The 27685-nt window shown below is 43.3% G+C and overlaps 1 protein-coding gene across 2 annotated transcripts in view; it reads right to left on the reverse strand.

The window, feature by feature from the left end:
* GALNT7 (polypeptide N-acetylgalactosaminyltransferase 7) overlaps positions 1-27685 on the reverse strand; it is a 153010-nt gene that overhangs the window by 21114 nt on the left and 104211 nt on the right. The window contains exons 3-7 of one of the 2 annotated variants that reach the window (XM_075860250.1): positions 27397-27563; positions 17629-17759; positions 15681-15760; positions 6162-6344; positions 1695-1812 (exon numbers count right to left, since the gene is read on the reverse strand). In XM_075860250.1, the coding sequence (XP_075716365.1) occupies positions 1695-1812; positions 6162-6344; positions 15681-15760; positions 17629-17759; positions 27397-27563 (679 nt within the window). Of the gene's footprint in view, positions 1-1694; positions 1813-6161; positions 6345-6484; positions 6668-15680; positions 15761-17628; positions 17760-27396; positions 27564-27685 lie in introns of both variants that reach the window. The other variant, XM_075860251.1, reaches the window with a different exon arrangement.

Here is a 27685-nt window from a genome sequence, read left to right on the forward strand (position 1 = left end):
GACCGCAATGAAAAGGACATTGATTGTAGCAACGGTCGAGCCTGCGTGCTGAATCTCCATTCAAAGTCTATGGGAATGACACTTGGCTTTTTCCACAAGTCCCCTTAGCAATAAATGCAGCGACAGGCACATGCTGGACTGCCGCTTGATTTAAGCTACTCCTTACTGCATGGGGGGGGAGGTGTAGTAAGGATGATCTGGCGTTCTTATCCTGTGGATTGGTGATAGTTGTCGATTGGACAACCTCTTTAATGTGAAGCACATGGGGTTACTAAACTGGGGTAACCATATGTGTCTTGCATTAACAGTCAGTAACCCCATGTACTTCATATTAGTAAATCCAATGTCTCAGTATTACTAATGTGAAATGAATGGGTTTAAAAAGAGGCATATGGGGTTCCTAATGGGAATTACATGGGTTACTTACTATCAATGCGATGCATATGTGATTACTAAATGAATAACCCCATGTGCCTCAGATTAAAATAGTGGATAACATCAAGTACCTTACATTAGTAACCGTAATATGCCAATATGCGAGGCACATGAGGATTATGTGAGGCGCTTAGTGTTACTAAAGTGAGGCGAAATAGGGTTATTAATGTGAAGCACAAGGGGTTACTTAAAGGGGCTCCCAAGGTTGGGGTTGTTTTTCGCACTGATGACCTATCCACAGGAAGGGCATCGGTATATGATCGGTGGGGTCCGACACCTGGATGCTGAACCAATGAGATCTTCCGTCTGCCGGAACTATACAGTGGTCAGTGCCGGAAGCAGATGGTTCCGGTCACTGTATAGCAGCCATGCTGGGTTACTGAAGCTCCGCTCCTTCTCACTTGAATGGGACAAGGACTGCAATACTGCAGCATGGCCGCCATATTGTGACTGGACCCATCTGCTTTCGGCACCAACCACTGCACAGTTTACGGCGCCCGAAGGCAGCCGCAACATCTGATCGGTGCAGGGCCCAGGTGTCGATCATATAGGGATGATTAGTATGAAAAGCAGCACCCAGCCTGGACAGCCCCTTTAATTATTAAACTCATGTACGTCAAGTTAGCGCTTCTTTCAAACTGTGCGGTTAATTACTTCGATTATCGCAAAAACATCTGCGTTTCTGGCAAAGCGGCTGCATTTTGACGTAATTTTGTGGTGATCGTGTCAATAAACCGCGATTTGAGTGCACCATGGAAATGTAGTCTATTAACACCATGTACCTCACATCAGTGTTAATCTTATGAGACACATGGAGGTACTAAATTAGTAACCCCATGTGCATTAGAAATTCCATGTCTTTTCTTATAAAATTCCCTGAGCCAGTACAGTTCACGGCAGAGACGGGCGAAGACAAGAGATAAATGCGCCACTGACACTGTGGCTGGTGGTCTTTGCCTGCTATAGTAGCATTCCCGCTGTGCCTGTGCCCCTCTTTGTTTTTACCTCCCCACCTGCCTGAACTGGCCACTCACAGAGCAGAGTAGAAACCGCTCTCCTCTGCTGCAGCTTATAAGCGACGTTCCACGGTTTCCCTCCTAGCTCGGACAGCAGAGGTCCAGTGGCTGGCTTCTGCTTTCCAGATTCGGAATGCGGTCAGTCAATTGAGTACTCCTAAACTATAATATACTGCACATCTATACCAGTAAACAATAGGTTGCATACAAGTCCATAAAATAAGCCCCTTTAGTCTACAGTACCTTGTAGGAAATTTCAAAGTTCTCTCCTCCCCAGATCTGAAGACCTGGATCATAAAGACCCAACTCGAAGAAGAAATCTCTCTCAATCGCAAACAGTCCTCCGGCCATGGCAGGGGACCTAAATAACAGACATATTGAGTAAGCTTTTATTCTGGGTTAGAATAACGTACAAATTATTAAATCAGGAAGCCTATTAATATCAAGACAGTATAAATAAAGCAAGGCAGTGGAGAAAATCCATAAGAATGAAGCAAAGACAGCTGTGGATCACAGTGTTTCAAGCCATTAAAGACTATGTACACCTTTATTTAAAAATGTCTCTTAATGTGTTTGGTGCAACTTTCTAAATACTTTTTATTAAAAATTATTTTTACTTTTTGAGATACAGCTGCTTTGTACCCTCTATACAGAGTAGCTGAATCATGCGCTGAGACCTGTATCCGTCAGGTCAGCGGCACTGACGTGTTCTGTGACAGCGGATCTTGCGTGTCTCTGACATGCAGGATCCACCAGTTATTGATCACATATAAGTTATGAACTGCTGGCCTGATTGATACAGATTTCACCAATAGATACAGCTGATCTGTATACAGGATACAAAGCAGCTGTATCTCAAACAGTAGAAATAATTTTTAATAAAAAGTTTATAAAGAGTTGCACCAAACACATTGATAGACATTTTTTCTAATTAAAAAAATAAAATAAAAATTACAAAAAGGTGTTTCTAGCCTTTAAACAAAAGGGTAGTTCAGGTTGATGCAATGAGATTCATTCTACAGGGTGGGCCATTTATATGGATACACCTTAAAATGGGAATGGTTGGTGATATTAACTTCCTGTTTGTGGCACATTAGTATATGGGAGGGGGGAAACTTTTCAAGCTGGTTGTTGACCATGGCGGCCATTTTGAAGTCGGCCATTTTGTATCCAACTTTAGTTTTTTTCAATGGGAAGAGGGTCATGTGACACATCAAACTTATCGAGAATTTCACAAGAAAAACAATGGTGTGCTTGGTTTTAACGTTACTTTATTCTTTCATGAGTTATTTATGTCATTATGGGTGTCAGGTTCGAGCATTCCTAGATCAACAGTTTCCTGGAAAGTGGATTGGTCATCGTGGGCCAGTTGAATGGCCCCCTAGGTCTCCCGATCTGACCCCCTTAGACTTTTATCTTTGGGGTCATCTGAAGGCAATTGCCTATGCTGTGAAGATACGAGATGTGCAGCAACGGAAACTACGGATACTGGAAGCCTGTGCTAGCATTTCTTCTGTGGTGTTGCTATCAGTGTGTGAAGAGTGGGAGAAGAGGGTTGCATTGACAATCCAACACAATGGGCAGCACTTTGAACACATTTTATAAGTGGTCAGAAACTTGTAAATAACTCATGAAAGAATAAAGTAACGTTAAAACCAAGCACACCATTGTTTTTCTTGTGAAATTCTCGATAAGTTTGATGTGTCACATGACCCTCTTCCCATTGAAAAAAACTAAAGTTGGATACAAAATGGCCGACTTCAAAATGGCCGCCATGGTCAACAACCAGCTTGAAAAGTTTCCCCCCTCCCATATACTAATGTGCCACAAACAGGAAGTTAATATCACCAACCATTCCCATTTTATTTAGGTGTATCCATATAAATGGCCCACCCTGTATATGTATGGCCTGGTCTACAGGAAACTTTTTGGAGCCCAACTGATTGAGTTGCATGCAATTTTGTGGATAGTTCTAATCAATATGTTGCACTACAAAAAGTTTCCGTTTAGCCCAGGCCTTAAGATCAGTAACCAGTATTCCTTACATTTAAAAAAAAAATTGCATATCTTTTGAATCTTTGGAATATACAGATGTCTTCTTTTTTTTCTATTTTTAATTCAATTTCTATGCAATAAACCTATGCTTCCCTATTATGAACAACAATTATACAAATGTTTATTAAGTCTGGTCCTGACTTTAAAAATTACTAGAATCTATGCAGTGGCATTATTTGTATATTAACCCTCATATGTTTAAACTTTCCCTTAAAACCGGTGAATACATAAGAAATAAAAAGTGAAATGAGTGGTTTGAAATGAATGCACTTTTCAGTCTGCTTGTCTGGTCTGGACCATTAAAGAGATTTTTTTTTTCATGAAACAGTGCCACTCTGGTCTATGGGCTGTGTTTGGTACTGCATCTATGCCCTATTCACTTCCTCTGCTTTTGTTGAAAGGACAGTCTGCTGGAAAGATAAATTCACACTATCTTTGTGGTGTACGTGTGGCACATACAACATCTACACTAAATGCAATATAGATGCAAGAGTCACCCATTGTAAAAAAAACCATACAAAGTGTAAGATCCAATCTGTATTGATGAGCATAATCACCTAAGCTTTCCATACAGTTGTGGTGTAAACAGAGCCTCTGTAATACTGGACGTGGGAATTGATGATTATAGTCTAAAAAGTTCAGGCCTAAGCCAATTTATTGGGCTGAACGGCATATTTTCCTCCACAGCGAAATGGGAGGAACAGTTTTGCGCATTTGCACATTTACAATATAGGCACCAGATATGCAGGGTTAGTAAAGAGTTAAAAGGGTGTGAAGTTTTATTATATTAGGAGGTAAACCAGCACTTTATCTGCAGCCGAAGAAAGCTGCCAGTAACCAAGTGAACATTGCAAGGGGAGGTTAAAAAGTTCTGTGCAAACAGAAAATTAAGGAACAGTCCATGACCGGCAAATAGATCTGGCAGTGTAAAGGGCCTTTTACACCGGCCGATGCAGCGAGCGCCGATCAACAAGGCATCGTTGATTGGCGCTCATTTGCTCCTATCACACGGAGCTATGGATGGGGACGAGCGGTCGTAACTCTAATCACTCATCTCCCATACATTATTATCATGTCGGCAGCGCATCTCCCAGTTTACACAGGGAAATGTGCTGCCGACAACAATAATATTTAGCTTTATTAAAACGATACGACCAGCAGATGACCGAGTGTTTGCTCGTTCATCTGCTGATCGTTCCCGTTTACACAGGACAATTATCGGCAACAAGCGTTATATGAACGGTCGTCTGCACGATAATCTGCCAGTGTAAAACCCCCTTTAGCTTAAATTCACTGCTAGTAACCTTGTCAGTAAGGCGAAAAATTCAGTCCCACTTAGCCAAAAATAAATGTGTATTTTAATTAGCATAAGAATTATAAATTAATTTATAAATGTTCTCAAAATAAACCTAGAATAATGCTGTAATTCCTTATGAATGAATAATCTATACAGAATAATTAAAGGCAGGGCATATTATGCAAATGATACAATATCAAAGGCCAAAAAGTTCTGGTCCTTTATAAAGCGTGGAGGTTTGGTTTCCATTATCCTTATTATTTACATTAGGCAGTGTGAGAATACATATATGTTGTACAGACCAGTATATAGGAAACATTATTCCTTTACGTTACATTATGTTAACAATAAAGTGGAAATGTACTTAAGGACATCTTATAAAGAGTCATATAGACATCCAGAAGATGACACTGGTGAGGGTCTGAGAACAACCTCAGCAATGACAACCAACATTTTTTTTTTTTTAAAACAAAGCCTAAACTCCTTTCAAATATTTCTGTAATTGGATCTCTCCCAGATAATGCTGTAAAACATTTATTAGGCACTTTGTCCAAAACATTTCACATCTGAAATGTCAAATAATTAATATTGCCAGGTGGTGCCAAACATCAATGTTATCCCCTGACATGCCCATATGGTATTTCCTAAGATGATCTCAGATAGTTTTCCACTTTAGTGACCAAGTCCTTTGGTTGCCTGTGTTTTTTTAAAATATTCTATACAGCCATGTCCAAGTTAGTTTATCACATGGGTATGCAATGCCCAAAGTGGTTGTAATGGTGGCAGAACAAATTTTCACCAATCACCTGTTATGCTGGCCACATCCATTATATAGCTTTCAGCCAAATTATTTTTCCGCTGACCGGATTTAAAGTGGGTGAGACACCCCTGCCAATGCTTATATCCCAGAAAAACAAACGATCAGGCATGTTAAAACCCAACATGACCAATCCTTCTTTTGTCCTACAGCAGACATCTGTGGACAGACGGCTGCCTCATACAGATTAGATGGTCAGGTGATCCTGGCGTAATCGGTCGGTTCGCCTAATATTTTTCTAATAAGTATGGTCAGTTTTACCTGTGTAGGAGAGCAAGATAGCTGAAAATGGCTGAATAGAGTATTAAAAGGCTTCAATTGGGAGGACAACTCAGGAACTTATTTTGTTTTTCTACAGGAAAATATGAGAAATTACATTCTAGACAAATAATACCTTAATTTCAGAAAATAAACACTGTAAGAAAAATTGGTGGCTAATTGGGACTATTAAAATGCTAATAGAGATGGAATCAGGCATGCTGTAACTTAGTGTATCAGTACATTATATGGAAAAGAAACCTGCAAGCTGTTTAGTGATTACCGATAAGGCTCAGTTTTTGTTTTTCTCATATCCTTTTCTTTTTTGGTCAAGGGGACCCGCTTCCATAGCATACTCCAATCCCATGCTCCTCTAGCATACCCATCTTCATCACCTCCCCCTTGTGGTAATAAATGATAACTGTTGCCATCTATGACATCTATCAGAGGTACAGTGCATGCGGTTCTGCGGAATGGTGGTGATGCAGGATGAAGGATTGACACGAAGGACAAACATAGGAAAAGAATGGTGGAGAAACAATAAAAACAAAACAAAAAAAATATTAAGACAAACATGAAAATAAAAGATAAAATTACATTCTTTACCAATAAGGTTCAGTTCTATGCTTTCGTTTGGCCTTTTCTCTGTCGCTTAATGGAATTCGTTTCCATAACATGCTCCAGTCCCAGGCCCCTCGAGCAAAACCATCGCTATCCCCACCTTGCTGTGGCTCAATAGTATAAACATTGCCATCAATGTAATCTATTAGCGGAACAGTACAAGCAGTTCTGCCAGGATTCCAGGAGGGAAAGCGAATTTACAAGAAAAGACACGCAAAATTAGAAATATAAAATTAGGAAAGCAATATCATTAGACAATATCAAATACTAAAAGGGAAACATAAACATCAAACACTCTGACACTGTAAATAATATGTGGGCCACATGTTAAATGCAAATATAACAAAGGAACAAATGTCCTGAAATTTGGAAAGAAAAAGAATCAGGAGACACAGGTTTGGTCATTGACAAGATCAACGTTAAAATGAAAAAAATTCAGAAATGCCAGTGGTTTAAACAGCGAATATACAGTAGAATGCCCTGTAGTTCTGCAAAATTAGTCCAGTCATACGTATTAAATATGTTCGCCTTTTTACTGTACATATAGATTAACCTACATAAAAAGTACAGTAGCTTTGCAAATATATTGCATCACTTATTTTGCACTGGGTTACAGTTCAGACCTGTATTTACAATTATGTTGGTTACCATTGGAGACAGTCAACAACCATGTTGCCAGACACGCCCCTAACAACTTAGCTGAGCTCCTATATAGTAGTGGGACAGTTCATTTTCTTACTACACCGGATTTCTATACAGTGCCTGTTGCAAAGACTGCATTTCACAGAATGCAAATCACTAGAGAAAGGTCTGTGCAGACATGAAGTCATCAATGAATGCTAGGAGACTTTCAAACTCAAGTCCTAAGAATTGTGACAGACCATAATGAAGTATGTATATTACTCAGGACAAGATAAGCGATGCAATGCACAGAGTAACTCCGCTTTTATGCAGATTAATTGTATATGTCAACGCTAAAATGCCGTTCAAAAGGTGAACATATGCATCAAAAAGGACTGGTCACCTCTCTTGACATTTTTTGTGAGAACTTGAATTCCCCATGAAACAACAAATCTGGAACATATTTTCTTAAAACTCTGCGTTGTGCCCTTCCTTTGGTATTCCTCCTAGAAGTTTATGAATAAATTGATGACTGGGTGTTACCATTCCCCATCAAGGGGGTGTGCCCCTACGCAGTCTCACTCGGTCAGCACTGATTGGACATTGTCAGACTGTGTAGGGACACATCTCCACTTGGGAACGCCCAGTCGTCAATTTATTCATCAATTTCTAGGAGGAATAACAGAAAAACGAGTCAATGAAGAATTCTAAGATGTTCCAGAATTGTGAACAGAGCCTAACTTTGTAATAAGGATCCTGTACATGACAATAGTTAATGACTCAGAGCCTGCAGACTACATATAACTCTTCCATCGTTACCTCAGAGTGTATGGGTACGGTCTCGCTTAGCAGTGTCCACATGCGTCCCAAACCCAGCTTACTCGTGCTGGCAAATGGCCACACGATTTTGCCAGGTATTACCGGTAAAATCATTTGGCTGTTTGCCACTGCACGTGGACGGGATTTCGGCTGCATGCAGACACCGCTATGTGGAACGGTACCCTACCTGTGTTTCACACACAATAGAATCATGTTGTGAGCTTTGTCAATATTAGCAAGGTTCTAGATTACCAATTAATAATAAGTTATGTACACTACAAAAACTGGGACATTGAAGACCATGTCATCACAACCCACTGGGCCTCATGTATGAAAACTAGTGCAGAAAAGAACTGGATGTGTTGCCCCTAGCAACCAGTGAGAGCTCGGCTTTGATTTTTCCAGAGCAGGTTCTAAAATGCATATTTGCCAACAGTCCTGAATTTGCAGTGACTGTCCCGAATTGGCAGAGACCATTAATGTCTCGGCAACCACCATATTCAATTGTATGTGCGTCCTCAGGACACAGATACAATTGAATACTATTGGAGAGCAGGAAATTCTCCGCCTCCTGCTCTGCCATTCACTCCTCCTGGAGCGGAATCTCCGGCCTGAGAGTTGACGACGCTCTGGCCAGGGATTCGGCTCCTAGAGGGAGCCCCTGACGTCACTGTCCATATATGAAAAGTGAAGTCAGGGGTTCCTCCTCGAGTGGAATCCCCAGCCAGAGCGTTGCCAATGCTCTGGCAGGGGATTCTGCTCCTGCAGGAGCCCCTGGCATCACTATCCATATATAAACAGTGATGTCAGGGGATCCTGCAGGAGCGGAATTTTTGGCCAGTGACAGCAATGCTCTGGCTGGGGATTCCTAAGGGGCTCCCCAATGGTGCTATCTACAAGGGGGCTGTGCGTGTGGAACTCTCTACAAGGGGGCTGTGCGTGTGGCACTCTATACAAGGGGGCTGTGCGTGTGGCACTCTCTACAAGGGGGCTGTGCGTGTGGCACACTCTACAAGGGAGCTGTGCGTGTGCCACTATCTACAGAAGGCACTATCTACACAGGGCACTGGGGCATTATCTACAGGGGGCACTGTAGAATTATCTAAAAAGGGGGTGTGTGGCAATATCTACAGGGGGCAGTGTGGTATTGCAGTGTGGCAATATCTACAGGAAGCAGTGTATGGCAATATCTACAGGAAGCAGTGTGTGGTACCAACTACTGTGGCATTATCTACGCTGGTTTATCTCTACCAGTAGTGGTCAGCACATATCACCTAGACCTAGTGATAAAGTAAGACATCCCCTGCCTGTATACAACCGGATAACCAGAGAGATACTGGCCAACATAGTAGTTGTCCGCCAAACTAGTGCAGAAATTTTTGTTTGCTTATTTGTATGAAGAATTTTTGGGAAGCAAGTCATGCCCCATAGGACACACCCACCAAAGAAGCCACACGCTAAATGTCCCTGAACAAAAAGAAAACAAGTTGAAAACGAGGGAAGTCAGTGGCGTAGCTATAGGGGTCGCAGCGGTCATAATCGCAACCGGGCCCTGAAGCCAGGGGGGCCCGTAGCCCCCCGCACCACATCAATAAAAAGTTACTTTAATAACTGGGGCCGCAGGCCCATTACTATAGTAATTGACAGTACTTACCCGCCTGGTTCCAGAGCACAGCGGAGGTCTTAACGTCACAGTGCTGTGCACAGCGCACAACATCCCGACCCTGGATAGAGTCAGGACCTCTGCTGCAGCTGAAGAGGAGGGTAAGATTAATATCCCTGTCTGCTGAAGCTAATAGGTCGGGGTCTGACTCCCGGGACCCCGCCAATCAGCTGTTTTGAAGGGGCCGCATCGCTCGTACGAGCGGCTTCCCCTTCATTCCAGTCACTTGCTCTCACTGTGAATCCATGTCGGCAACTCAGTGTGAACAAGTGAGGGAAATGAAGGGGAAGCAGCTCTCGTACGAGTGCTGCGGCCCCTTCAAAACAGCTGATTGGCGGGTGGCCCGGGAGTCGGACCCCGACCCATCAGATATTGATGGCCTATCCGGAGGATAGGCCATCAATGTTTATGGACTGGACAACCCCTTTAAGCCTACGATGTAGCAGGCTTAGAGGGCCCATGAGACAGGATCAAAGATTGTGTGATGCGGTCTGCTGTGCCCTGTATCTAAGCCAATCACATGGTGGGCTGTCTGATGGGCCCTGTATATAAGCCTACCACAGGGTAGGCTTAGATACAGGGTCCCAGCAGACAGTAATCTTATACTGTATAAGATTACTGTCTGCTGGGGCCCTGTATCTAAGCATCTTACATAACCACATGGTAAGCTTAGATACAGGGCCCATATGTGATGCTGTCTGTTGGACCCTGTATTTAAGCCTACCACATGGTAGGCTTAGATACAAGGCTCCAGCAGACCGTAATCTGATACTGTATTTTACGGTCTGCTGGACCCTGTATCTAAGCCTACCTTTGGGTAGACTTAGATAAAGGGTCCAACAGTGTCACACATGGGCCCTGTATCTAAGCCTACCACATGTGTTACTAATCGTTTTCTTTGTGTTTGTGTTTTTCTACAGGTTCGGTCGTTGGACTATATCGGGTCGAGGACTACTTCGATGACGGCTTTTTTTTTATTTTCAATAAAATGGTTAATGAGGGTTGTGTGCGGTTTTCAATAAAATATTTTTTCTAGGTCTGATTTTTTTTTTTACTTTTTACTACCGCCTTAGTAATGGCCGCCGGCTGATTGACAGCGTCCATTCCCAAGGTGGGGCTTAGTGTTAGCCGGTGCAGAGGCTAAGACTAACCCCCATTATTACCCTGGTACCCACCGCCACCAGGGGTGCCGGGAACGATCCAGTTCCCGACCATCATGTAGTGATGGCCGGATACTGGGGCAGCCGCAGGCTGATATTGTCAGGCTGGGAAAGGCCAGAAACAGCGCCACCCCCCCCCCCCGGTAATGGTAGCCCGTTGCTGCTTTATTGTATCCGACTGGTTATGAAAAACCCCCATCATTTAAAAAAAATAAAATTAAAATAACAATTGGAAAGAACGATGTGGGGTCCCCCCAAATTTTCATAACCAGCCAGATACAACATAGCAGCACAGCAGCAGCCGAGTATTACCAGGGTGGGAAGGGCCACTGTTTTTGGCCTTCCCCAGCCTAATACTAACAGCCTGCGCCGCCCCAGTGTCCGACAATCACTACAGATGGTAGGGTACTAGTTCGTACCCAGCTCTTCCCAGTACCCCTGGTGGCGTTGGGTACCAGGGTAATAATGGGGGTTAATGTTAGCCTCTGCACCAGCATAACATTAAGCTTAGTAATGGACGCTGTCAATCAGCCAGCAGCTATTACTAAAGTGGTAATAATAAAATGTAAAAAAATACAAGGACATAGAAAAAATATTTTATTGAAATAAAAAAACCTACACAACCCTCATTAACCATTTTATTGAGAATAAAAAAAACGCGGTCATTGAAGTAGTCCTCGAATCCGACATAGTCCAACAACCGAACCTGTAAAATAACACAAACACACAAAAATAATTAGTAACACATAAAGAAGCAAAACAATTATTATTCTTACCTTTCCTGGGTCCAGCGCTGGAGCCGCAATGTCAGCGAGCTGAGCCCTATATCTAATCCAATCATGTGTGATACTGTCTGCTGAGCCACTGTATCTAATCCTATCCATAGTTTATAGGGTCGTAGTGCTATAGATATGAAGTCTCCTAAACAAACATATACACACCCACATTTTCTTGGGGGGGGGGGGGGGGGAGACATATGTATTGGGGCTATTTCCCCTGACATTTTAAGACCTTAGCGACGCCCCTGGCTGCTAGTGCTGCATTGTTGGGTCACTTAGGAGACCCAGCGATGCAACTGAAAGCTGCGCGGGCTGTCGGCCATGAGAAGCTTGCGTGTGTGTTTAGGGGAGGGGGTGTGATAAGAACTTTTGCATCGGGGCCCATGAGCCTTTAGCTACGCCCCTGAGGGAAGTGATCTGATTGGAAGCCAAGGGCAACACTCCAAGTTCTTATCTGCACCAGCTTTTATACATAAGGCCCACAGACTCTAGGCAGTATTCGTTATTTTTAGTAAGGCATTAGTCACTCACATGGTCACCTCCATTAAACTTTATATATGCAAAAATCTAAATCCTACGCAAACAGTATTTGTCGTACTCCAGAGACATTGGAGCAAAATTGGCCAATCAAGTATGTTAATTCAATGGAGGTGGGAGGAGATGAGCAGCTGCAACATATTTCAATGCCAGCTATCTAAGCTGAACTAATAGAATAGACATGAAAAAATCCTTAGGCAATAAAGTTTTAACATCAGGTGATGGTCTGCCCGATTATCTAAATCGCCAGGATTTGAGGACTAGTATATATTACCAGTAGGAGGCCTATGACTCTGCTGTGAATGATAAAATAGACTGACAGATTCATATACCAAATAAATAACCTGCATGTCCACAAGTTCTGCAGTGCTTACAGGTCTCCTTTCATATGTAAATGACATGTACACTATAAGAGGAAAGCTTTCAGTGAAATGCAGTTACCGCATAACATCGGATCAGAAAATAAACAGTGATTTAGAAGGCCTTTCATTTAATCAAATGTTACAACCGTGCAGGGAAATTAACTTCTATACAAATTCCAGCAATGAATGCACGTTCAACAATAAATGGGAAAATGCAAAAGTAATCAGAGCACATCCATGGAAATAGAACGTTTTCCAAGAAATCTGCAATTCACACTGTAACGGTAATCAAGTCTTACTTGCAAAAACTCAAAATGAAATTTTGGAGCTATACCAGAAGTGCACCCATTCCTATTCAGGGACTATTTTCATTTTACTTTAGATTTGACTGATTTAAATGTATTCTCTGTCAATAAGTAATATGTACGGTCAGGAAGCTTTCTTTGTGTCATGCAGTCACTCGGTAACCAGAATTCAGCACTAGATGAATTCTTATACCTGATCTTAGATTTATTTGACCAGCATTAGCCAGAAACACCAGCAGTAATACAGGCCAAATACCCAGCATGTATAAAAAGGAACGTGGCGGAGAAGCCCATGGCAACCGATAGAATCATCGCTTTTCTTTTTGAACACTGGGGTGGCTAATCTTTGGTTGCCACTGGCATCATTTGCATTTATTTTGTCTGCGCTAATTTTGATAAATGAGGCATCATATATCAAAACGGTCTAATAGAGAACCTGACCTGGTTTCCAATAGAAACTAATGAGAGCTCAACTTTCATTTATTAAACTGCTCTGGCAAAATGTAGTTTGGTGATCAGTTTTTGTGTTGGACAGTTTTAAAACATGAAGCCCATTGAGTCAAGGATAGGACACAGCGTGACACATCTTCAGCCTCCATTTAAATTTGGCGCAGTGGTGGCTCTGTTAAACTTACACCATCGGGATACTTGGATCGAATCTAATTAAGGGTCTGTTCACATCTGCGTTCGGGTTCCGGGCATCGGATTCGTTCCACCTTTCCGTCAGAGGAGCCGATGAACGGAAAGCAGAATGGAAACTATAACTTCCGTTTGCGTTACCATTGACTTCAATGCTAATGCTTCAGTTGGTTTGCGTTTGGTAAAGTTTCAGTTTTTTTCACGGAACCAATAGCGCAGTCAACAGCACTAATGTTCCCGTGAAACAGAAACTTTACAGAATGGAAACAAACTGAAACCAAAGCATTACCATTGAAATCAATGGTAACGCAAATGTGAGTGATAGTTTCCATTAATCGGTCCTTCTGGCGGAAAGGTTTAATGGAACCGATGAACGGAACCCGAAAGCTGATGTGAAAAGGCCCTAACTTTATACAGTTGTACATCATGCTGTATGTATAAATAATAATGATAGTCAATCCTTATTTTACAGACAATTACGATACACAAAACTAGTGTAAAATATTACAGCCAAGTTGATTGTAAATCACTCAGGCTGTATCATAATATTCTTTCGTTTTTAGGCAGCCTCTAAAATTTGCACAATATTATATATGGCTACATAGATTTTACTTTTTGCCAATTCTTTGTAGGACCCTGTCACTAAGGAATCTCCAATTTTTACATTTCTAAATAAAAAAAAGCAGTGTGCTATATAGAAGATCTATGTACATCAATGATTTAAGGTTAGACATGATAATAATGCTGGACTCCTAACCCATGAGACTGACCCAATTACCTGCCACAGGATATTAGAAGGTTGAGCGGGAATTGGGAAAAGTATTCGCCTGGAAGATGCCAATTAAGTGATGTTATTGCCAGTACTGCTGTGTTCTGTGGCTTGGGCGTTATAAAGGAGAATACTCTGTTGCAAGTTTTATTGTGCTGCAGGTGACCAAATAGAATATACTGTCTAAGTAATTTACTAATACGGTCTAAGTTTTAGACTACGTAAACTTACATAGGGCATTTAGAAGATGCACCAAATTTATCAAAGTGGTGCATGCTGTATGATACATCTGGCGAATTTTATTAGACATGCTAGACAGTTTTCTCTTCCTTATACCACTTATTAGTTGGCTTCTTTACAGTTTTCATGCTAAAATGTTGGCGCATTTGTGGCCCACAATGTCACATCTTAAGCCATCCCCCTTTTCAATAGACCACACCCCTTTCCAGCTGAGCCCACCCCTTTGTTGACATGTGGAAAAAAAAGTGTCTGAAACCGTTAATAAATGTGGCGCATAGAATGTACGCCAAAATTTTGGCTTAATTTGAGTCAGAATTCTGACGCATTTTGAATAGTAAATCTGCCCCACTGTCTAAATATAGATATATAATGCACTGACACAAAGGTGTATATTTGGAAAACTGAAGATGCAATTTTCTTATTATACAAAACACTGATATTTAATGACATACAATGCGTGCCTCTGAAATTTGGTCCACAGTTCGCAACTGAACAGTCCATAACCCACAGTTTCTAAGGCCGGCCATACGAATGTTCATCTATCTTTCTCAACCCCACCATAACCACGTAGACTTGGCCAAGTATGCATGCTTATTTCAATTGGGAAATGAAAATAAGTCACTTGGGAACCAAGAATCAGGCATGGTGAAATCCAACATGCCTGATCCCTCTCTAGGCCACTTTCACATGGCAGTATTTGTGTCAGTATTTTGTATCAGTATTTGGAAGCCAAAACCAGTAGTGGAACCTACCCAGAGAAAAAGTAGAATGGAAAGATTTGTAACTCTTTCCGTATTTTGGATCCCCTCCAGGTTTTGGCTTATAAATACGGATGCAAAATACTGCCGTGTGAACTGGGCCTTACTCTGACTTTTGTTGTCCTGGGACTGTCAAGCTATCAATATACACACACACATCAGATCCTCAGTCAATCCCCCTGTAATGGGTGAATTTGGCCTACATCACTGTGAATGGCAACTGTATTCCCAGCTTGTATGCAGCAGATTCACAGATAGTTGTTGTATGGTGGTAAACTAACATACCGTATTGTGGCAATCAAATTCAAGCCGCTTGTGCGGTACATTACAAAGTGTCAACCCTGTACTCCATGATAAACGCACACAAGTTATTAATAACAGACAACCTCTTTAACTAGTGGGCAAACTAATGCAAAGTTTTAGTCCCCCAAGTTTGTGATTTTTGGAGGGCATGTGCACTGTCCAGTAAGTACAATGAACATTTTATGCTAGACTACATAGAGTACACCTTCATAATTGTATTCTTTACCTGTCTTCGGCTATGGGAGCTATTAAAGGAGCATACCAATTAATTCCCACTTCACAGTGTGCATCTAGATAAATTAAAACCTGCAAGAGAGATTAATATTACATTACAAATAATTCAATGCATTGATAAAAAAAGATATAATAATATTCAGCAAAAATAATAATAAAAAAAAAATAAATCAGTAATAGCTGCTTGAGGTTTGGATACTTTGTGCAAATAAAGACAAATGCATGGCAAAAAATATTGACTAGCCTGAAAGAATACAAATGCTAGCGGTATGCCAAGCTGTGTTACTGATTTGTAAACTTGCCCGACGAATCTTTGCGTAATAATTTGCACCTTTTACCTCCGACGTAATTATACAAAAATAATTAAATATAAAAAAAATGGATGTGGCTCAGCACAAGGGGCAGGGCCAATGGTGGCTCAACAGATTCACCATAATTTGTGCCAGAAACTGAAATGCGCGCATAATTTTTCTTTCTGGGTCATGTACGGCCAGAGACTGAGAGCTCTTTGCTGCAAAGCAGTCACCTTCCAAGCTATTGGTTCAAAGCTGAACTATAGATCCTATATATCCATATTCACTAAGCTCCCCGTAGCGGCAGCGACAGACAACCCGAATATTGACATCTATATGTATAAACAAGAGAGGAGATTCAGCTATCTATAACAGAAAAACATAGCTGCGACCGCAATAACAGTATATTATAAAACTGATCAGGGTAAGGTCTCGGATGCATTTATATAAAAAGCATGCAAATGATAAGTACTCTCGCAACTCGAGGTACACTTAAAAATAAGGCTGGTTCCTCACTTCCTCAAATATTGCAGCCTTGTAAAAGAATATAAGGTGTAAACTTAAAGGGGAAGTTAACTTTTGACACCAGATTCAGACTGAGCACCCAAAGACTTAAAGAGACTCTGTCACCACATTATAAGTGCCCTGTCTCCTACATAAGCAGATCGGCGCTGTAATGTAGGTGACAGCAGTGCTTTTTATTTAAAAAAACGATCTTTTTTCACAACGTTAGGAGTGATTTTGGTTTATGCTAATGAGCTTTCTTAATGCCCAAGTGGGCGTACTTTTACTTTCGACCAAGTGGGCGTTGTACAGAGGAGTGCATGACGATGACCAATCGGCATCATGCACTCCTCTCCATTCATTTACACTGCACTAGCGATATAGATATATTGCTATGTGCAGCCTCATACACAAGCCCTAACATTACTACAGTGTCCTGATAATGAATACACATGACCATCCAGCCTGGACGTCATGTGTACTCTGAATCCTGACACTTCTGACTCTTTTTTTGTGAGATTCCGGCAAGTGAAAACAAATCTCGTTTAGCTCCGTGATCTTGCGAGATTTGGTTTCACTTGCCGGAATCTCACAAAAAAAAGAGTCAGAAGTGTCAGGATTCTGAGTACACATGACGTCCAGGCTGGATGGTCATGTGTATTCATTATCAGGACACTGTAGTAATGTTAGGGCTTGTGTATGAGGCTGCACATAGCGATATATCTATATCGCTAGTGCAGTGTAAATGAATGGAGAGGAGTGCATGATGCCGATTGGTCAGCGTCATGCACTCCTCTGTACAACGCCCACTTGGTCGAAAGTAAAAGTACGCCCACTTGGGCATTAAGAAAGCTCATTAGCATAAACCAAAATCGCTCCTAACGTTGTAAAAATAGATCGTTTTTTTAAATAAAAAGCATTACTGTCACCTACATTACAGCGCCCATCTCCTTATATAGGAGATAGGGCACTTATAATGTGGTGACAGAGCCTCTTTAAATGTTTCCCCCATAAGACTTATGAACACAGTTCCTGAGAGAATCTCTCAGATACTATGGTTGAGCACACAGCTGTATGTTTACATTTCTGCGTGCATGGATCTAGCTCTCATATGTAATTGTGACAATCTATATTGTTACTTACTTGTCCTTGTTTGGCTTTCTGGGCTCCAATGCTTCTTGCTTGTATAAGACCCTCTCTACGTTCATTTCTGAATACCTTTACCAGCCCATTCCATTGCTTGATATAATTTTCTAACCTTCCCTTTAAATGTTCTACAAGAAATAAACAAGCGGAATCGTAAGAATAACACTGAAATCTAGTTAAAGTATTATATAAATTTCTGTTGCCAGAACACTTGTCACAGGTATCGTTCTCCGGATCGCTCTGCAGGTCACGTAATGACATCCCCATGCCATTTTAAGAATTCCGCTAACGTCCCGTCCGGTAAACTGCTGTTGGTCTTTTCCAGCCGGTGTAACGTGTATGGATAGTCATCGCTGACGTCATGTATAGCCATGCACAGTTCAAACACATTGGGTTTGCCCCACGCATGCCCAGTGCATAGCCTCCACTGCGCTATAAGTGAGGAAGACTGTGAGCACTAAGATGGCGATGGAGGTGGAGTAGGCAGGCTTTTAAAAAAATAGGGGGTTGAACGGAGTGGTTTGACAGATACCTGTGATCTCAGTACACAGTGTGCAGACAGCTGCGCAAGGAAAAAGAAGAACATCGGTTGGGAAGCATGAAAAAAAGAAGGCATTTGGTTTTAGAGGGCACGTGTAAATGCATTTTAAAAATCATATTGGGTTGGAAAACCCCTTTAATTATTCATCCATTCACTATCGCAAACCACATTTGGCATATCAGTTGTCTATTAAAAATATGGAAATCGCACGAGGACGACATCTTGTGACCTGCGAAATGACCCGGAGAACGGTGCAATTTACTAAAAGTAAGTACATTTAAAAGTTCTTCATTTTTGCAATCGACCTTTTATTTGCTATGGTTAATTGGTCCCGGATAACACCTTTAACTTTTACTATACTGCAAGGTAGGAAACCTACCTTAAAGGCAACCTGTCACCAGCACTTCACCTATTGAACTCTACTCACACCTCACTGGCCGCTGCTGTCAAAAGTTCATTGCCGTTGTCCTTTCTCCAAAACTCCTCCTTTGACCGTAAAGAACGGTCTGCAAACATTTTGCGCCTTTTATGGTAATAATCAGGCAGTCTCATTCATTCCTCTTCTTATGCCCGCCCACCTATAAAAACTGTTCCGCCTTGAATGCCGAAATCTCGTCTGAGAGAGCGCGCATACGTCCGCCACGTATGGTCCAACACCCTTCCCGAATTCTTCCGGTTCTCAAATCTAGTTACTACGCATGCACCACAATGGTGTCCCGTTGTGCGGATTCACCAGAAAAGGACTCCGATGCGCAAGGGCGGAAATTTGTGCGTGCTGGGAAGAGGCGAGGAGCTGTCAATCAAAAGTAAGGAGGCGGGGTACACTCAGAAAGGTTCGAGGAATAAAGATATTACTCTTTTCAAACGAAGATTACTCTTTTATGCTTATTAGCATATGGGACGGGAACCCTAAAAAACTGAATATTAAAGGTACAGAGCCGACTTAGAACATAATTCTAGGTTACATAAAAATGATTTTTTTTCATCCACTACAACCAGGTATTGTGGCTTAATAGGTGAAATGCTGGTGACCGGTTCGTTTTAGGCCTCCTACACACGAGCATGTTCGGTCCGTAATATACGGACCGTATGTCGGCTGTATTTTCCGGACCGAACACAGTTCAGGGAGGAACGCTATTAGCATCATAGTTATGTATGATGCCAGGAGTCCCTGCCTCGCTGTGGGAAAACTGTCCTGTACTGTAATCATGTTTTCAGCATGAGACAGTAGTTCCACTGTCTCATGCTATGATGCTAGGAGCCCAGCTCCCTGCACTGTGTTCGGTCCGGGAAATGCGGCCGAAATGTGGTCCGTATATCACGGACCGAACACGCTCATGTGAATTAGGCCTCAAGCTTCACAGTCTCAAACACTATAGTTTTAACTTCAGAGAAAGAGATAATTGTTGTGTTATATGTACGGTCGCTTCATTAACTGTCTATGGGGCCGTACGGAGACAGCGGAGTACAGCACTCGGCTGTTTACGTCATTCCCATACACTTTGAATAAGGCAGCAGCGCACATGTGCGGCCACTTCTCCATTCAAAATCCTCCCTTCTAGAGATCATGAATGTCCTAGTTGTGGGACCCCCAGCGATCATATATTTATCACCTATCCTGTGGATAGGTGATTAATATTAATTGTGGGAACTCCCCTTTGAGAATAATGGAGATAATGGAGCTCCTGCATGAAACTTTTGATGCAAAGGTACTTTTACATGGCCCGACCAATGCTGTGTAAACGAGCGCCGATCAACGAGACAGATCGGTTCTTGTGAAAGGAGCTAGTATGGGGACAAGCACTCGTTACTCCGATCGCTCGTCCCCATACATTTCTATCACGTCGGCAGTACATCTTCCGGTTTACAGGGAGTTAATAATTTTCAGTATTTAAAACTGATGAGCGTTTGCACGTTCATCGGCTGATCGCTACCCTGTTTACACAGGGCATTTATCGGGAACGAGAATTTTGTGAACGCTCGTTTGCCCGATAATTGGCCAGTGTAAAAGGGCCCTAAGTGCAGGGGCATAACTAGGAAAGACTGGGCCCCATAGCAAACGTTTGACTGGGCGCCCCCTCCCCTGGGCGCCACACACAGCCCCCCCCTTGTAGATAGTGCCCCCCTGTAGATAGTGTCCCACCCATTTGTAGATAGCACCCCCACCTCCCCCTTGTTGATAGTGCCATACAGCCCCCACCTGTAGATAGCGCCATACAGCCCCCTCTCCTGTAGATGGCGCCATGCAGCCCCCTCTCCTATAGATGGCGCCATACAGCCCTCTCCTTTGGATAGTGCCATACAGCCCCCGAACCAAAAGTCCCCCAAAGTGCTCCATGAGAAGTATGGGACTTTCTGGGGGTTTGTGTCCGGCTTGTGTGTCCGGAAGCTCCATAGAAATGAATTGAGCGACGGCCACGCATGTGCACAAGCCCCCTGTAGATGATGCCACACAGAGCACCTGTAGATGACGCCACGCAGACCATCTGCAGATGATGCCACGTACTCCCCCGGCAGATAGTGCCACGCACTCCCCCGGCAGATAGTGCCACGCACTCCCCCGGCAGATAGTGCCACACACTCCCCCGGCAGATAGTGCCACGCACTCCCCCGGCAGATAGTGCCACGCACTCCCCCGGCAGATAGTGCCACGCACTCCCCCGGCAGATAGTGCCACGCACTCCCCCGGCAGATAGTGCCACGCACTCCCCCGGCAGATAGTGCCACGCACTCCCCCGGCAGATAGTGCCACGTACTCCCCCCGGCAGATAGTGCCACGTACTCCCCCTCCCTGTAGATAGAGCCATTGTGGCTCCCTCTATGAGCGGATTCCCTGCCCAGGCATCGGCAATACTCTGGCCGGGGATTCCGGCGCTCAATGAGGAGCCCGACTGCATTGCCCATATATGGACCGTGACGTCGTCCGTGGCACCCTCTATGAGCGGAACCCCCGGCCAGGTGTTGACAATGCTCTGGCCGGTGATTCTGCTGCAGGAGGTGGCCCTGCCTTTATATGAACAGTGAAGTCATGGGCTACTCCCGGAGCGCCAGAATCCCCGGCCAAACTGTTGCGGACACCCTTGCCGGGAATTGCTCTCATAGAGCCCTGACTTCACTGTCCATATAAGGACAGTGACGTCAGTGGCACCTCCTGCAGCGGAATCCCCGGCCTGAGGACGCAGATACAATTGAATGTAGCAGTTGCTGGGACAAGTCCTGCGACAGTAATTTGCCGGGACTGTCTCGGCAAATTCGAGACAGTTGGCAAGTATGCACATGTAGCCCCTATCCTGTGGATAGGGGATACATGTGTTTTGTGGGACAACGCATTAATGGCAGAGCGGGGAGGTACCTCCTCTACTGTTCTGCCGTAGTGTTCAATAGTATCTGCGTCCTAAGAACGCAGGTATTATTAAAAGTGGCCGTAGAGGCTGGTAGCGGCGCCACTGGGCATGGGGTCTTTTTTTTAAAATAAATATATTTTTTTATCGGGATTAAGTTTAAAATGAACCTTTCAGGACTCCATTAGCCCTTTCCCGTCACAGCGATTTTTTTTATTTTCATTTTTTCCTCCCCACCTTCCAAAAGTCATAACTTTTCTATTTCTCTGTCGATAAACCCAGCTGAGGGCTTGTTGTTTTGGGACGAGATGTAGTTTTCCACGGCACCATTTATTGTACCATATACTGTATTGGGAAACTGGGGAAAAAATTATTTGTGGGGTGGAATAGGAAAAAACAGCGATTCCTCAATCTTTTGAGGGGTTTAGTTTTTACGGCTTTCACTGTATTGTAAAAATGGCAGGTAACTTTATTCTATCGGTCAACACGATTACGGCGATACCAAACTTATATACTTTTTTTATGTTTTACTATATTTACAAGGAATAAACGAAGTGTTAAAAATAAAATTTGCGTTTTGTCGCCATATTCTGAGAGCCATAACTTTTCTATTTTTCACGGGGCGAATTGTAGTTTATTGGTACCATTTTGGGCTACATAAGACATTTTCATCACTTTTTATAAAAATTTTGTGAGATATGAAGTGAGCAAAAAACAGAGATTCTGGCGTTTTAATTCTTAAAGACGTTCACCGCGCGGGTTAAATAATGTTATATTGTAATAGCTCAGACTTTTACGGACGTGGAGATACCAATTTTGTTTACATTACTTTATAGGAAAAATGGGAAAAGTTTTTATTTTTAACTTTGGATATATATATTTTTTTACACTACTAAAAACTTTATTAAACTTTTTTTGACACAGTTCATTAGTCCCCCTAGGGGCTTAACAGGAGAGGAAGAAAGGCAGTCCTAGGGGGCCTTCATTAGGCCCCTGGGCTGCTCTAACAACCATCAGCACCCCGTGAACGTGTTACGGGGGCGATGAGCTGTTAGACGGGGGTGCCCCCTCTTTCTAACGCCTTAGATGCTGCGATCGTGATCGATCAAAGTGTTTAAGGGATTAAATGGCCAGAAACAGTGCGATAGCCGTTCCTGGCTGTTAATCCTGGGTGTTAGCTGTAATAAACTCTGTGTGAACAGGGCCTTAAAGGACGAGTGTCGCGGAAATTTTTTTTTTAATATCAATTTGCTTTTAGTGTTTTATTAAAACATTTTTTATTTGTGTGTTTGTGTTTTACTTTTTTTTTTTTTTCACTTTTTCTTGTCTATGGGGGCTGCCATTTTTTTTTCCATCTCTGTATGTGTCGATTAACGACACATACAGACATGGAATACGGCGCATACAGCCCCATAGTGAATGCGAACGGGGCCCGTTCCATCCACTATGCTGTACGCATGTGCCGCTCCCACACAGTCCAAATTGAAGGTCTTCGGCCGAGCGACGTCCGGCGCCATTTTCTTGTGGACCGGAAGCCGCGGCCGGACAGTAAGATTACTACTTCCGGTCGCGGCTTCCGGACTTGTGCACTTGGAGCGGAGGGCGCAGACGGAGCGGACGGACCGGAGGGAGCGGCGGCGGCAGGAGCAGGTAAGTTAGGTCTGTGTATGTACGTGTTTTACTGTGTGTTTACTACTGTATGTAAACCTACTACACTGTGTGTTAGCTCAAAAAATGGCGACACACAGTGTAGGAGGTTTGACCGTTCAATCCCCTCCTTTCTCCTGGCACTAGCCAGGATAAAGGAGGGGGGATTCTGTGAGCTCACTAGAGCGAGTGAGTTTTCTCAAATTTTGCAGCATAAACCAATGTGGTTGCTTTACCACATGCCAATGCTGCAATTTTGGGAATTGCTCCATCTAGTTACCAGCACTGGGAAATGTTATAAATTAGAATCTAATTTATAATATTTCCTGACTCGTGAAAAAATTTAAAAAATTAGAACAATGTTTAATCACTTATACACTAACTGTTTAACTAAAAAAAAACCGACACATTACCTTTAACGTAACCCATAATCTATACAATTCCATTAAAAGACAAACTGAAATCATTTAGAGGGGAAAAATACAAATAACAAAACCACAATAATGTGGTTGCATAAGTGTAAACACCCTCTTATATTTGGGGATGTGGTTGTGTTCAGAATTAGCCAATCACATTTAAACTCATGTTAAATTGTAGTCAGTACACAGCTGCCATTATTTAAAGGGAAGGTGTCACAATTTTTTTTTTTTTATATGTTATTGCTTTTAGTATGTTATTAAAATACATTTTATTTATTTGTGTTTTACTTTTTTCTTTCTTTTACTTCCCTATGGGGGCTGCCATTTTTTTTGATCTCTGTATGTGTCGATTAAAGACACATACAGAGATGGAATACGGCACATACATCCCCATAGTGAATGCGAACGGGAGCCGTTCCATTCACTATAGCGTGCGCCGTCTGTGTGGAAACCGCGCATGCGCCGCTCCCACACAGTCCACAAGGAAGGTCTTCGGCAGAGCGACATCCGGCGCCATTTTCATGTGGACCGGAAGTCGTGGCCGGACAGTAAGATGACTACTTCCGGTCGCGGCTTCCGTCCATATATTCATAAGCAAGGACTAGGAGCGGAGGCGGCAGGAGCAGGTAAGTTAGGTCTGTCTATGTTCGTGTTATACTGTGTGATTAGCACTGTATGTAAGCCTACTACACTGTGCATTCGCTCAAAAAATGGCGGCACACAGTGTAGGAGGTTTGACCTTTCGACCCCCTCCTTTTTCCTGGCACTAGCCAGGATAAAGGAGGGGAGATTGTTTGAGCACACTAGAGCGAGTGTGTCTTCTCCAATTTTGCAGCATAAAGCAATGAGGTTGCTTTACCACATGCCAATGCTGCAATTTTGGGAATTGCTCCCTCGAGTGACCAGCACATGGAAATGTTATAAATTAGAATCTAATTTATAATATTTCCTGACTTGTGAAAAAATTAAAAAAATTAGAACAATGTGTAATCATTTATATACGAACAGTTTAACAAAAAAATATATATTTTTTTTTTCTAGCGACACATTCCCTTTAAAGTAATTCCAAGTTCATATGTCAGGGTTGTGGGGTAGGGTGGCAAGACGGAAGCCTTTTCTAACAAAGTAAAACATCCAAGCCCGGCTAGGTTTTGCAAAGACCTACATCAAGTCTGCCAAAAGCATGTGGGAAAACGTGTTATGGTCTGATGAGACCAAGGTTGAACTTTTTGGTCATAATTCCAAAATGTAAGTTTGGGGCAAAGCGAACACTGCACATCACCAAAAGAACACCATACCCACAGTGAAGCATGGTGGGGCAGCATTATGGAGCATGGTGGGGGCAGCATTATGGAGCATGGTGGAGGCAGCATTATGGAGCATGGTGGAGGCAGCATTATGGAGCATGGTGGAGGCAGCATTATGGAGCATGGTGGAGGCAGCATTATGGAGCATGGTGGAGGCAGCATTATGGAGCATGGTGGAGGCAGCATTATGGAGCATGGTGGAGGCAGCATTATGGAGCATGGTGGAGGCAGCATTATGGAGCGTGGTGGAGGCAGCATTATGGAGCGTGGTGGAGGCAGCATTATGGAGCGTGGTGGAGGCAGCATTATGGAGCGTGGTAGAGGCAGCATTATGGAGCGTGGTGAGGCAGCATTATGGAGCGTGGTGGGGCAGCATTATGGAGCGTGGTGGGGCAGCATTATGGAGCGTGGTGGAGGCAGCATTATGGAGCGTGGTGGAGGCAGCATTATGGAGCATGGTGGGGCAGCATTATGGAGCCTGGTGGAGGCAGCATTATGGAGCCTGGTGGAGGCAGCATTATGGAGCCTGGTGGAGGCAGCATTATGGAGCCTGGTGGAGGCAGCATTATGGAGCCTGGTGGAGGCAGCATTATGGAGCCTGGTGGAGGCAGCATTATGGAGCATGGAGGAGGCAGCATTATGGAGCATGGAGGAGGCAGCATTATGGAGCATGGTGGAGGCAGCATTATGGAGCATGGTGGAGGCAGCATTATGGAGCATGGTGGAGGCAGCATTATGGAGCATGGTGGAGGCAGCATTATGGAGCATGGTGGAGGCAGCATTATGGAGCATGGTGGAGGCAGCATTATGGAGCATGGTGGAGGCAGCATTATGGAGCATGGTGGAGGCAGCATTATGGAGCATGGTGGAGGCAGCATTATGGAGCATGGTGGAGGCAGCATTATGGAGCATGGTGGAGGCAGCATTATGGAGCATGGTGGAGGCAGCATTATGGAGCATGGTGGAGGCAGCATTATGGAGCATGGGGGAGGCAGCATTATGGAGCATGGTGGGGCAGCATTATGGAGCATGGTGGGGCAGCATTATGGAGCATGGTGGGCAGCATTATGGAGCAGGGTGGGGCATCATTATGGAGCATGTTGGAGGCAGCATTATGCTTTGGGACTATTTTCCTGCAGCTGGAACTGGGGCTTTAATCAAGGTGGAGGGAATTGTGAACAGTTCCAAATATCAGTCAATATTGGCAGAAAACCTGTAGGCCTCTGCTAAAAAGCTGAAGATGAATTTCACCTTTCAGCACGACAACGACCCAAAGCAGAACCTCCAAATCAACAAAAGAATGGCTTCACCAGAAGATCAAAGTTTTGGAATGGCCCAGCCATAGCCCAGGCCTGAATCCCATTGAAAATCTGTGGGGTGACCTGAAGAGGGCTGTACACAGGAGATGCCCGCGCAATCTGACCGATTTGGAGCGCTTTTTCAAGGAAGAGTGGGCAACAATTGCCAAGTCAAGATGTGCCATGCTGATAGACTTCTACCCAGAAGGACTGAATGCTGTCATAAAGTGAAAGGGTAATTCAACAAAGTATTTGTTTAAGGGTGTGCAGATTTATGCAACCACGTTATTTTTGTTCTTTATGTTTATTTTTCCACCCTAAAAGATTTCAGTCAATACAATGGTACAGATTATAGGTGACATTAAAGGTGGAAAAGTTTTGAAAGGATTCATTTTGGACTGATTTTGTAACCTGGCATTTTAACAGGGGTGTGTAGAATTTTATATACACTGTACACGCGTTATACTTTACAATGGCAGTCTATTGGGGACGTATGCCACTAGATGCCTATACAGTGGCATATGTCGCAGCCTTCTGTTGGGGGTGTAAATTGGAAAATCCTCGCAACATATACCTCAGGCCTGATTCACACGAGCGCTGCGCATCTCGGACGTGAAAAACTGCCATTTTTCACGTCCGAGGTGCATCCGTGCTCAGCGCTGCGGGACGCGATGTCACGCATCCACCATAGTTGAGAGTCTATGGAGGGATGCGTGAAAAGATAGGACATGTCCTATTTTCGCACGGACCCTTCACTCGTCCGTTGAAACAACGGCTGTGTGAACGGCCACATTGAATTACATAGGTCCGTGGGACGGCCGCTGTTTCAACGGCCGTCCCACGGACGTTTAACACGTTTGTGTGAATCAGGCCTCAGACGGATTGCTCAAACTGTATGTGAACAGAGCCCGAGATAGATTTTTGTTTGACAGCAGACATTGAGGGACAGATGGGCTGACCCCACACACATTAGATTGTCGGCGGCATCAGATTATCTAATGTGTATCTAATGTGTACAGGTTGAAATAACAGTCAGTAAACAGCCATCATCTGTCCTTATGTTCAGAACGATATAAGAAGACAGCTGGTGGTGGAGGGGTGTTTGTTGCCAGTCCCCAAACATCAGATTGTTGGTGAATTGCTAGTAAATCTCATGTCTATCACCTGCTTTGCTGAACTGCATTTTGTCCACAGCTTTAGATCAGAACTCACCTTTGTTACTGTAGTCATCTATCATGACAATCTCAGCAAGGAATTTTCTAGGGGTCCTCTTGATAACACTGTGAACGGTCCTCATGAGTGTTGACCAGCCCTCATTATGGAAAACAATGATCACGCTGGATGTGAGCAAGTTCTCATCATATTGCCAGTACCTGCACCTAGAAATGACAAGTTCCAACAGTTATTGATAGTTACAAGTTTTTTGATAACAACAAGGTTAGAAAGAGCAGATTAAGGCCCCATGCACACGAACGTGTTTTTGCGTCCGCAATTCCCCAGA

Source organism: Rhinoderma darwinii, chromosome 1 (genome assembly GCF_050947455.1).
Source record: "Rhinoderma darwinii isolate aRhiDar2 chromosome 1, aRhiDar2.hap1, whole genome shotgun sequence".
NCBI lineage: Eukaryota > Metazoa > Chordata > Amphibia > Anura > Rhinodermatidae > Rhinoderma > Rhinoderma darwinii.